Source organism: Physeter macrocephalus, unplaced genomic scaffold (genome assembly GCF_002837175.3).
Source record: "Physeter macrocephalus isolate SW-GA unplaced genomic scaffold, ASM283717v5 random_63, whole genome shotgun sequence".
NCBI classification, from domain to species: domain Eukaryota; kingdom Metazoa; phylum Chordata; class Mammalia; order Artiodactyla; family Physeteridae; genus Physeter; species Physeter macrocephalus.
In genome coordinates, this window is record NW_021145349.1 from 26707 (window position 1) to 39083 (window position 12377).

At 51.1% G+C, this 12377-nt stretch overlaps 1 protein-coding gene across 5 annotated transcripts in view; it reads right to left on the reverse strand.

Annotated features, from left to right (window-relative positions):
• SLC44A2 (solute carrier family 44 member 2 (CTL2 blood group)) overlaps positions 1 to 12377 on the reverse strand; it is a 29079-nt gene that overhangs the window by 4224 nt on the left and 12478 nt on the right. For 3 of the 5 annotated variants that reach the window (XM_007107266.4, XM_007107268.4, XM_028483736.2), the window contains exons 2-20: positions 10192 to 10240; positions 6809 to 6882; positions 6601 to 6685; positions 5933 to 6017; positions 5624 to 5734; positions 5484 to 5544; positions 5273 to 5396; positions 5070 to 5153; positions 4864 to 4976; positions 3079 to 3210; positions 2882 to 2981; positions 2705 to 2797; positions 2444 to 2528; positions 1571 to 1833; positions 1390 to 1484; positions 716 to 819; positions 537 to 610; positions 378 to 448; positions 112 to 200 (exon numbers count right to left, since the gene is read on the reverse strand). In XM_007107266.4, the coding sequence (XP_007107328.1) occupies positions 112 to 200; positions 378 to 448; positions 537 to 610; positions 716 to 819; positions 1390 to 1484; positions 1571 to 1833; positions 2444 to 2528; positions 2705 to 2797; positions 2882 to 2981; positions 3079 to 3210; positions 4864 to 4976; positions 5070 to 5153; positions 5273 to 5396; positions 5484 to 5544; positions 5624 to 5734; positions 5933 to 6017; positions 6601 to 6685; positions 6809 to 6882; positions 10192 to 10240 (1892 nt within the window). Of the gene's footprint in view, positions 1 to 111; positions 201 to 377; positions 449 to 536; positions 611 to 715; positions 820 to 1389; positions 1485 to 1570; positions 1834 to 2443; positions 2529 to 2704; positions 2798 to 2881; positions 2982 to 3078; positions 3211 to 4863; positions 4977 to 5069; positions 5154 to 5272; positions 5397 to 5483; positions 5545 to 5623; positions 5735 to 5932; positions 6018 to 6600; positions 6686 to 6808; positions 6883 to 10191; positions 10241 to 10713; positions 10909 to 12377 lie in introns of those variants that run through there. The other 2 variants (XM_007107269.4, XM_028483737.2) reach the window with 2 other exon arrangements.

The window sequence follows — 12377 nt, forward strand, 5'->3', positions numbered from 1 at the left end:
GAATTAACAACTCCCTACCTCTGACTCCCATCCACATCTGTCTAGTCAAAGGAAGATAGGCAAGTCCCAACATCTTCTCCCCAACCCCTGTCTGTCCCCAAAAGTTCATACCAGTATAGGGACCCAGTAATAATTGAGGGGTGGTGCTGTGTCCTGCACGATCCTGATTCGGTGGGTGAAGAAGAAGAAAGCCAGGATCCCTGGAGAGGGGGAGGAAACCGAGATGGTTGAGGGTTCTGGATAAAGGAAATAGCCCCCCTCAAGAAGACCCCAGAGAAGAAGACAGTTATCAGAGAAGACGTGGGGGCCCGACAGCAGCTCACAAGTGGCCCCCAACAGGCTCCCGCAGCTGGACAGGCTGGGTGAGCAGCACTCACCCACACTACCCACGATGAGAAGTTTGCCCAACAGGAAGAGGAAGTCGGTAACTTTGTCCAGGACAGCCACCCTGCAGGGGACAGTAGGAAACAGGCGTGAAGGCTGGCTCAGGGCCTGGGGGAGGAGGGAGGTGGCCAGAGGACGGTGTTTTCCCTGACCTGATGATGTTTCTCATGAGCAGGAAGAAGGCGTTTCTGGCTGAGGTGCAGAAGTTGGTGCCGTAGATGGCAATCTGGAGGGAGGTGGGAGGGACGGATCAGGCCCAGTGGGTGGGGAATGAGGGCTCCTCCAACCAGCAGGAGCTGGTGGGTTAGTGCCTGGTCCCAGGCTTACTCACCATGATGTAGGCATTCCTGTTGAGGAATCTGATGAATTTCTCCAGGCACCAGAAGCAGCATTTGAGACAGGTCATGAGGAACTTTGCAAACTTGTTCTCCGCAGCTGGTAGATGAGGGAGAGATGCAGAGGTGAGAGGAGACCCCACTCGGCCTGGTAGGAGCCCCCTACCTCCTTGTTCCACACACTTGCCATACTCCAGGACCCTTAGAGCCCACCTTCTCAAAGAGATGGGGAGAGGAGACTTGATCCAGGACCTCAGGCCCACCCCACAAAACGGCTGTTCAGCCCAGCCTCCAAGACAAGAAGCAGTGACAACCCACACTGCTATCCCGGCCCCGCCTCCAGGGCAGAAGCCAATCCTTGATGCCTCCTTGGCTCCACCCCAAAGTACAACCAATTCCAGCCCAACCCTCTCGTCAGGAACCAATGGTGGCCCAGGCCTCTTGTTCCCACCCCCTCAGCAGTAAGAACACCCAGTGGGCTCTTTCAGCCACCCCTCCATCACAGGAACCAATCACTCAAGACCCTCAGCCCCACCCTTTCCCCACCATAGGCAGAAACCAATCTCTGTCCCACCACCTTAGCCCCCCGCCCCCCCAAGAACCAATCCTAACCTGCCCCTTAGCCGCGCCCCCACCTCGGGAGTCACTGCCAACCATGTGTGGGTCATACCTTTCAGGCGCTGATCCAAGTACTCGAGTATCACTCGGATGGTCTGCACGATGGCCAGAATGAGGGAGCCGAAGGCCAGAGAGCCTGTGTGGTACCTTTGGGGCCGAGGGAGTGGTCAGTGGTCCAATCAGGCCTCTTCCACTCCAACTCACCCCTACCACCAGCCCACCTGGGGCCCCACCTGAGCGCCCGGCCGAAGGCAGAGAAGAGTGGGAAGGCAGGCAGGTCATCCGGCTTGTTCAGGGCCCAGTAGTAGGAGGCGAAGGCACCAGCTAGCGTGACCTGGCCCAGCGCCAGCACGAAGTTGGCCAGCCAGAAGAACATGAAGGCATTGAAGATCTGCAGGCCCAGCAGGGCCCGGTGGTAAGTCGACTCACCACCGTAGAAGGCGAACTGGCAGTGGGCTCCAGGGCACAGGCGGGATTCATTGGAGGAGGGGAAGGTCTGTGGGAGGGACACAGAGCCTGGTCACATCATAGGGCCTAGGGGTTCAGAGTGGGCTCTGGGCATCAGGTCAGACCTGTCAGGTAGACCACGAGATGGGACAGGAGTCATGGGGAACAGAGTTAAGCCAAGGAATTGGGGGTTTAGGATAGGGGCTTTCAAAAGGGCTTCTAGAAACAAGATTAGGGATCATAATCCCAATGGGTGTCAGAGAGGCGGGATAAGCTATCTTGGGGATCAATGGAGTGGCCATGTGGACAGATCACAAGTGGCAGAGATCAGTATGAGGGCCACAGAAGGCAGGTTAGGGGCTTGTGAAAGGCAAGGACGGGGCTCTAAAGGAAGAACTGACCACCACTGGGTTAAGAGAGGGGTGTCGGGGCAGGAAATGAAGTCAAGGCGGGGGAAAGGTGGGTAGATCAGCACTTAGTGGGTGGGGGGGAGTAGGTGCCAGGCTGGATCTCTTCCTCTCCATGCCACCCACATCTGGCACAGGACATACAGCAGGCACCAAATGTTTGCTGAATGGTCCCCAAGTGGGGATGAGAGGCCTTCAGATCAACTGTGGGCTGCTAGGGAAATAGCCACCCCCCCACTTCCGGACACCCACCTCAGGGTTACAGGTTTTCCCAGCAACTGAGCAAGCGGTGTCATTGAAGATCTTATAGACAGCTTCGTTGGAAGTGGACAGAAAGCTAGAGGCTCATTAAGGAACCCAACGTCTGGGATTAGGGACCACAGGGGCATGTGGAAAAGAATCCATTCCCACACCAGGTTCAGGCTTTGCCCCCAAGATGTAGGTCACCTCCAGGCAAGTGTGGCACTTAGCCCCCAGCCCCGGGGTCGGAGATCGGGGTCTGACGGTGGATACATAGCAGTGCTAGCCCAGTAGGCGATGCAAAGGCACAGCAGGAAGAAGGTGACCAGCGGGTACAGCAAGGAGCACATCACGTATCCCACAGCCCTGGGAGGAGTAGAAACACAGACATCAAGGCCCAAGCAGCCCTGGGACCACACCAGCCTGACCCCCCGGCACCCCGGCACCCACCTGCTGGCTTCTTTAATGAGTGCAATGGCGATGAGAATTCTCTTCCGTAGGAAGATGAGCAGTAAGATGATAATAACCTCGAGAATGCTCAGAATGATCACTGCGGGGGGTGGGGGGGCAGAGAGTGATCAATTCTGCCACCTGCCTGGGCTCCCCACTCCCACCCAGGCCTCACTGAATGGGGAGCCGGGACTCACTGAAGGCCATCCAGGTCTGCCGCAAGTGCAGGTACACACGGAGGTCCGTCTGGAAGCCAAGGTCCACCAGGGAGATGTCAGAGCCGGCCTCGCCACGCAGTCGAGCGTACTCCATGTAGCAATGAAATATTCCTGCATGGGGAACCACCGTGCTACGACTGACCTCAGCCCTCCGACGGCTCCCCCAACATTGCAAAGCATGTACAACCATACCCATTTAACAGAAACAAAAACCAAGGCTGAGAGGGGCTGCCATCGCTTGCTGCTGCCTCAGGGCCTTTACTTGCTGTTCCTGCTGCCTGGTTCAATCTCTCCCCAGCTGGATCCTCACATCCTCTAGTCCCTGCTCGAATGTCACCTTCTCATGAGACCTTCTGGGATCTCTTCCCCCATTGAGAATCATACCCTCTTACATTCCGATTTCTTAAGGGATCTCTTCCCGCATTTAGAATCATACCCTCTTACATTCCAATGTCTCATCCCCCTTCACAGCTTTGACATCCCAGAGGTTTTCTGGTTTGTTTCTTGCCCATCTTGCCCATACCCTCTGGAATATAAGCTCCACAAAAGTAAGGATTTGTCCTGTTTTATTCACTGCTGTAAGCCCAGGACCTAGAAGACTGCCCAGAACATAGTAGCCCAGAACATTCAGTACATGACGGATGAATGAATGAGTGAATAGGTGTCAGGATGCTGTGTGGCCTGAGCCTTTCCTGACCCCCCTGCCATCCTGTAACAATGATTCATGGGTGGGAAAGGAGGACACGGGTGCTAACATCCAGTGGGGCAGCATTAGGGATTTTCACCATTCCCCTTAGCTCTGGTAGAAGAAAGTTATAAAGTACAGATAAAGTACAAAAAGCTAGTCACCAAAACTGCCAGCACCCAGCTAGAAACCACTATTAACGAATATTTTGGGACTTCCCTGGCAGTCCACTGGTTAGGACTCCACGCTTCCACTGCAGGAGGCATGGGTTCGATCCCTGGTCGGGGAACTAAGATCCCACGTGCTGCACAGCATGGCCAAAATTTAAAAAAAAAATTTTTTTTTAATGAATATTTTAACATCTGTGTCTCCAGTGTAGGTTGCACATCCAGCATCTTTCCTCTTGGAAAGTTTAAATGAATAAACAGAACATGAAGCACTGGCTTCTGAGCACTGCCTCTGAGTTCCACAGGCCTCAGGCCCTCCCGCATCTCATCCGCAGACTGTCTTCTTCTCATTAAGCCTCCTAACTAGTAAATACTAATTATCCCCAATTTATAGAGAAGGAAATTGAGGCCTGGGGAGGTTGAGTCACTTGCCCAAGGTCACAGAGCAAGGAATTGGCAGAGCCAGCATTTGAACCCTGGGCTTTCTGGCGCCAGAGCATGTGGCCTTAACCACTGTGCAAAATGGTATACTTTAGAATGAATTTGCTGTCGATGAAATACAGATCCAGTCCTGCTTGGGAAGATTATGATTTAATGGTTGTTCCCAAGTACCTGCTCTCATAAACAATGTTGAGATGAATATCTTCACAAATATTCCAAATAAAAGATAGAGGATGTCTGATGGCTCAGGAGAAGTTTTGTTTTGTTTTTTTTTTTCGGCTGTGCCACACGGCTTGGAGGATCTTAGTTCTCCAACCAGGGATCAAACCCAGGCCCCATCAGTGGAAGCGCCAAGTCCTAACCACTGGACCGCCAGGGACAGAAGACTGTTGATGGGCCAATGACAGCTCAAAGGGCATAGGCATTTTGCAGACTGTGGGAAGGGGAGGACACAGGGAGGGAGAGACGTACCGTAGCCTAGAACCAAAATCACCATGACGATCATCACCCAGATCATAATGCCAGCCAAGAAGCGGAGCAGGACGATGAACAGGAGGCTCAATACCATGGCGATGACCAGGCCTCTGGGGGATAAAATGGGTGCATGAGCAGACCCCATCCCCTCACCAGTCTCAGACAGGGCAGCCCAATGAGGGCTACCTTCCCTCTCAACTTACATGATAATCCAGTACCAGGAGACTGTATAATCTTCAAATATCCGCATGGCCAGCTGCCGGGCCTCCAGGACTCCATTGGCCTTCCTGGGGGAAGGCAGACAAGGCTTTAGGTCGGACCCCGCTCCCTGATTGGGCCAGCCCCAGGGGATGCCCTGTCCCACCCAGGAAAATGTGATGCCAGCAGGGTGGGTCACGGTCCTCACTTGGCGCCTTCCACCAGCTCTGTGATGTTTTTCCGAGAGCCATGCCCATCCTCATAGGTTGTCTCGTTGCCCACCATGAGGACCCCCTTGTGGCTGTGGATGTCTGGGAAGCACCGCCGGGCCACTGCACAGAGCAGGGGATAGGACCAGTCAGGCTGAGCCCCTGAAACCTCCCCATGCCCCTCCCAAGCTCACGCGACCCCAGACTCACGGGGTTTGCTGGGGGTGAGGACGGCGGGGCAGTCGCTATCTCGGAGGACCTCAGCCACACCCTGCCAAGAGACAGGGAGGGGGTCAATCCTGCGGGCCAGCACTCTCGACCTGCCCCTGCCTGGGCAGTTATCTGCTTACCTTGTTGTTCTGGAAGCCAGGCACACAGAACTGCTTGTAGTACTGAAAGTCCTGGGATCTGTGAGCGTTCAGGTAGGTGAGGTAACGGTCAGGACATTTCTCCACGCAGATCTTGGGGGGGCAGGAGGCAGGGGTTGAGTGGGGTCCGGACAGACACCTGATCGCCTCTCAAGACAGAGGTCCCACCCCCTTCCCCCTATTCACCAGGGAGAGAGAAAGGGCTGGGAGAGAAGCTGCCGCTACAGGGGGGAAAGGACCTGATGGTGGAAGGGGGGGGGACAGGAAAGAGGTGGGGAGGGGACAAGTTACCTGGGGGGTGGGACACTGGAATTCCAGCAGGACCAGGGGACTGGCACACTTCACAATGTTGAAATAAAACAGGAAGGGTTTGTTCCTAGGGTTGGGGAAGGGAGATGGAAACTGTCAAGACTTCTCTATCAGCCTATATAGACTATCTTAATGAAAACAACAACAACAATAATAACCACAGTAGCAGCAACTCCATGCCAGGCGCTCTTCTAAGCACTGGACATGTGCTGGCTCATCTAACCATCACAACAGCCCCGTGAGAGTGGGACTGTCATGATCCCCATTTCAGAGATAAGGAACATGAGACCCAGAGAGGTTGAGACACTTGCCATAGGTCACACAGCCAGGGAATGGCACAGCTTGGATTGAACTTGCTCTTTTACCTCACCTATTCATCACCCGTGGACATCAGACCCGAGACTGTCTCCTCTCTGTCTCTCCCCTAAAATGTGGGCCACCAGAGGACAAGACTTTAAATGTCTCATTTAGTGCTGTGTCCCCAAGGCCTAGAACAGAGGCTGGGGATGGCGGGAGTTTTATAAATACTTGTTGACTGGACTAGTGGATGGATGGAGGCGAGGAAAGCCTAGAACCTTCTCCCCAGTGCTCATGAAGCTCTCACGCACACTCCTCCCCAGACCCAGAAGGCCCCAAAGAGCCAGACTCACTCATTTTTCGTGCCCTTCTGCCCGCAGAACTCGCCTCGGCTATCAGTGGGGTAGATCACTTTTCGCGGGTCCCCGTGAGTCCAAGCTGTGGAGGGATCCAGAGATGCCGAGGGGCTGCCACTCCTTAGCACCAGCCCCACTTCTGCCCCAGAGGCGGTGGCTTGCCCTTCCACCCTGGAACCCCAATCCCGTCCCCTCCTTTGCTCACCTATGATGCCTACAGCCACATAGCCCACAATGGCCAGGAGGAGGAACACACAGCAAATGACGTCTGTGCAGCCTCTGGGGAGCAAGAGACCGTGTCAGGGTGGGAGTACTGGACCCATGTCCAGTACTCATGGACCCATCCTGCCTTGTACACATATATAGGTATGTGTTATTTGGACACATGTTCCTGAGCGGTACCAATGTCGCGCCAAAGGGCACGTGCATTTTAAATATTAATACCTTTCATTGCAGCACTATTTACAATAGCCCAGGTATGGAAGCAACCTAACAACCTAAGTGCCCATCCATAGATCAATGGATAAAGATGTGGTGTATATGTATACAATAGAGTATTACTCAGCCCCCCGTAAAGGATGAAATCTTGCCATTTGCAGCAGCATGGAATAGATCTGGAGGATATTCTGCTACGTGAAATAAGTCAGACAGAGAAACAAATAACGTATGCTTTCACTTATTTGTGGAATCTAAAAAATGAAACAAATGAACAAACAAAACAAACAGAAACAGACTCATAGATGCAGAGAACAAACTGGCAGTTGTCAAGACTAGAGGTGGGTGGGGGATGGACGAAACAGGTAGAGATTAAGAGGTACAGACTTCCAACTACAAAATAAATAAGTCATAGGGATGTAATATACACATAGGGAATACAGTCAATAATACGGTAACAACTTTTGGGGACTTCCCTTGTGGCACAGTGGATAAGACTCCGTGCTCCCAATACAGGGGGCCCGGGTTCGATCCCTGGTCAGGAAGCTAGATCCCACATGCATGCCACAACTAAGAGTTTGCATGCCACAACTAAGGAGCCCTGGAGCCACAACTAAGGAGCCCACATGCTGCAACTAAGGAGCCGACGAGCTGCAACTAAGGAGCCCACCTGCCATAACTAAGACCCAGCACAACCAAATAAATAAATAAATAAATATTTTAAAAATATATATTGTAACAACTTTGTATGGTGATGGGTGGTAACTGGTCTGATTGCAGTGATCATTTCATAATGTATAAAAATATCAAATTACTATGTTGCACACCTGAAACTAATATAACATTGTATATTAATTATAACTCAATAAAAAAACCTAAAAAATAAATTTTAATACCTCATGCTACACTGTCCTCAAAGCAGGTTGCAGCAATGTTCAGCTCTCTTTTGATTAAGTGCCCATTTCCCTACATCCTTACCAGCATAGCATATTAATGTTTTTTTAAAAGTGAAGCTATTTTGTTGTGATCAGTCTGTAATGTACAGAAATACTGAATCACTATGCTGTGCACCAGGAACTAACATAGTGATGTAGGTCAATTATACTTCAAAAACAAACTAACTCCTAGAAAAAGATATCAGATTTGTGGCTACCAGAGGTGGCAGTTGGGGAGTGGAAGGGGGCATTGGATGAAGGTATTCAAAAGGTACAAACTTCCAATTATAAGGTAAATAAGCGATGTAATGTACACATGGTAAATATAATGTTGTATGATATATATGAAAGTTGTTAAGAGGAAATTTTAAGAGTTCTCATCACAAGAAAAAGTTATTTTTTTCTTTTTCTTTTCTTTCATATCTATATGAGATCATGGATGTTCACTAAACTTTTTGTGGTAATCATTTCATGATATATGTAAATCAAATCATTATGCTGGGGCTTCCCTGGTGGCACAGTGGTTGAGAATCTGCCTGCCAATGCAGGGACACAGGTTCAAGCGCTGGTCTGGGAAGATCCCACATGCTGCAGAGCAAGTAAGCCCATGTGCCACGACTACGGAGCCTGTGCTCTAGAGCCCGCGAGCCACAACTACTGAGCCCACATGCCACAGCTACTGAAGCCTGCACACCTAGAGCCCGTGCTCCACAAGACAAGCCCTCGCAATGAGAAGCCTGCGCGCCGCAATGAAGAGTAGCCCCCGCTCGAGGGAACTAGCGAAAGTCCGCGCACAGCAACAAAGACCCAACGCAGCCAAAAATTAAAAAAAAATTTTTTTAATTAAAAAATCATTATGCTGTACACCTTAAACTTATTCAGTACTGTATATCAATTATATCTCAATAAAACTGGAAGAAAAAATAAAGACAAAAGCCCATAAGTTTCACCAACCATGTTAGCACTTACTAAAAAGAAAAAATTAAACTATTGTTATTATCATAAGATTAAATATGAACATGATAAAATTTAAACCATACAGGAATGTACATAACCAAGAACTGTCTCCCACATAACCCTCCTCTCCAGGAGTAACCTGTGTTAATGATTTCTTTTTTTTTTTTTTGTGGTACGCGGGCCTCACACTGTTGTGGCCTCTCCCGTTGCGGAGCACAGGTCAGCGGCCATGGCTCACGGGCCCAGCCGCTCCGCGGCATGTGGGATCCTCCCAAACCGGGGCGCGAACCCGGTTCCCCTGCATCGGCAGGCGGACGCGCAACCACTGCGCCACCAGGGAAGCCCATGTTAATGATTTCTAGTGAGTTCTTTATTCACTGGTACAAATGTTTTCCAAAAAAAACTTTTTTTGGTTAACTCAAGTATGATTATGATACACCCACTGTTTGTGTCTTGTTTTTTTCACTAATATATTGAGAGGGCTCCAAGTGACTATTTATAAAGGCTCTTGTACATTTTAACAGCTGTGTAATAAAATAACCTAAGGATGCACTGTAATGTATCTAACTAGTTCCAAGAGATGTAACTCAGATTGTTGGTTTTTGCCATTTTCAAAAAGGCAGCATTATCATACAATTTTGCCCATCTATGCAAGGTGTAGTGGGAGAATTTTTTTCATAGAATTTTAATCTCTGGAACAAAGAGCTGTACGTCAAAAAAAAAAAAAGAAAAAGTCATATTTCCAAATCCCTCCAAAAAAGACTGTATCAATTAGTTTCAGAGCAGATTATGTGTCAATCTTTTTTTTTAATTGAGGTAACATTGATTTATAACATTATGTAAGTTTCATGTGTACAATATTATATTTCTACTTCTGTATACCCTAGTGTGTTAATCTTTTTAGCCTCTGCCAATCTGTGATGGGGAAATTCTGTTTGGTTACTGTTTTAAATTACATTCCTTTACTTTCCAGTGAGTTTGAGCATTTCTCCATAACTCCACTGTTTACGTATTTCTTGTTCTATAAATGATCTGTTCCAGTCTTTTGCCTGAATTTTAAAAATTCATTTGTAAAGACTTTGTATATTAAGGAAATTCCTTTATCGTTCTTTTATCATTCTTTTGTCAAGTTCTTTTATCGTTAAGTTGCAAATATTTATCACCAGGTTGTTGGAGTACAAATGTGGAGGTGTGTAAAGAAACAGGGGTGGAGGGAGTGTTAGTAGAGACCCCTCCCCTCTCAGGAACCCAGATGGCTTACCTGTTGTAAATGGGTCCTTTGAAGGTGGGGTCATACTTCTGTGGTGTTCCTGAAATTCAGCAAGATTGAGCTGAGTGATCCAGGATGGGGCTGGCAGACCACCCTTCCCCAGATGTTCCTAGGGGTGTCTTGGCCACGGAGAAGTAAGATTCAGAGATCCTGAGGATTTTCTGCGAACAGCCCGATTTATCACCTGGCGACCACTCACTGTGAGGGGGCTGGAAAAAGGGCTACCAGCGAGCCCGGTGGAGAGGGGAGAGTCCAAGGTGGGATCTGGAGATGGTTCTCACAGGAGTCCTGGGGAGGCTGCGAGGACAGACCCTTCGGATGAGGGAGTTTGGAGGGACCTCTGGGCGGGCGTTGGGGTGAAGGGTGCTGCCAGGTGACGATGCGGGGTGGGGGGTGGGTACAGGCCGAGATCTGCAATTCCGCTCCCCCCTCGTCCCCCCACCCCGGGTCCTCCCGCTGCCCGCTCCCTCTCCAAGTTGCCAGGCCCGGGCGCGGGAGCGGGGCACTGCCTACCGTGCTTCCCGTAGTAATGCTGCCGCTCGCCCCCCATCCCTGCGGGCGCCCTGCCCCGACGGCCGCCTGCCGGCTCGCGCTCCCTCTCGGCCCTCGGGTCCGGACGCGCGGGAGTCCCGAGGGAGGGACCGAGGCCCCGACTGACGGCGGCTCCTCCCAGCAGAGCCAGGCGGGGCGGCCCAAACCGGTCAGACCGGCCCTAGCAGAGCGGCTGCCTCGAACGGACTGGACCACGAACGGAGGGAGGGAGAGAGGGAGGGAGAGAGGGAGGGAGGAGAGGGCCGGGCGGGGCGGCAGCTGCTCCCGTCACTCACCCGCAGCCCGATTTAGCCCTCTCCGCAACCCCCCCGCCCAGCCCCCACCCCGGGAACTCTGTGGCTTCACCCCGTAGCTTCACCCTGTGGCCTGGGCTAGCCCCCTGCCCCCAACCAGGCGACACCGCCCTAGAACATCTCTCAACCCTGGAAAGCGCCTCATTTCTGTCCCATTCTCCAGGTATGGAAACTGAGGCATAGGGAGGTCAATGTCTAGCCAGGCACAGCAAAACGGGCAGATGGCTTAACCCGAACAACCAATGACAGAGTATTGGGGCTGCAAACTCTCCAACCTGTGGATGCATTTTTTTAAAAAGTAAATGCCAACAGTTAAATATTGGGACAGTCCATATAAAAATCCACATCCCTGTCTCTGGAAAACCGCCACATTAGGACTGACAGCCCCCAGTGCCACATCCCTTTCTGGCATTGCCCCCAGCTGGTCCCTTTGTGGCCCCCAAGGCTACACACCTCAGCTCACCACCCTTGCACACTCTCACAGCCGATAATCCTGAAGCCACTGCTTTCAAGAACACGTATTTATTGAGCGCCTGTTGGGTACACTGGCATGTGAGAGACCCAGTCTTGTGGGTCTGCTCTTGTGGGGCCGATATCCTACCAGGTGGCCCTGGATTTGAATGTTCCTGCCCCATCTGAGCCCGAGGATACTCAGGCCAGGGCCTTGCCTTCTCTGAGCCTCAGCTCCCTCAACTGTGAAAGAGGTCTAAAGCATAAAACCAAAACCAGCCAAAGACCAGGCATGGGATACCAAGAGGTATACGGTTGGCATGGATGTAGTATATTGTCAGTGTAGGAATACTCAGCTGATATGGATGTATACAGTAGGTATGGGGGTACTGCCAGCAATGGGGTATATAGCCCACATGGAGGTATACAATTCGGGGTGTTTAATCAGTATGGGGTGTACAGTAGGGGTAGCGGTATACAGCTGGTGGGAGGTATACAGTCAGCATAGCATTCCCAGTCAGCTGGCTACACCCCCTACACCAACCATCCACCCCTGCACCAGCTGTATACTCTCTTGACCATGTGCCTGTTCAAACTGCATCTCCCAACAGCCCTTGGGGCCAGTTGTATACTTCATAGTACAACCAGCTCTACAGGTGATATGGCATGATACAGTCGGCGCCAGGATGTAGTCAGCAGGAAGAGATATCCCGTGTGGAGCATACAGCCAGCATGGGGTTATAAGAGAACAGCTGGTGCTCAATAATCATACCTGCTGCCTCAGAGTCAGTCAGGCACCCCCTGATGGGACTCTGGTCACCAACTCAGCTTGTCCCTAGAGAAATGTCACACCACCGCCCCAGTGGCTTCTAGCTGTGGAGG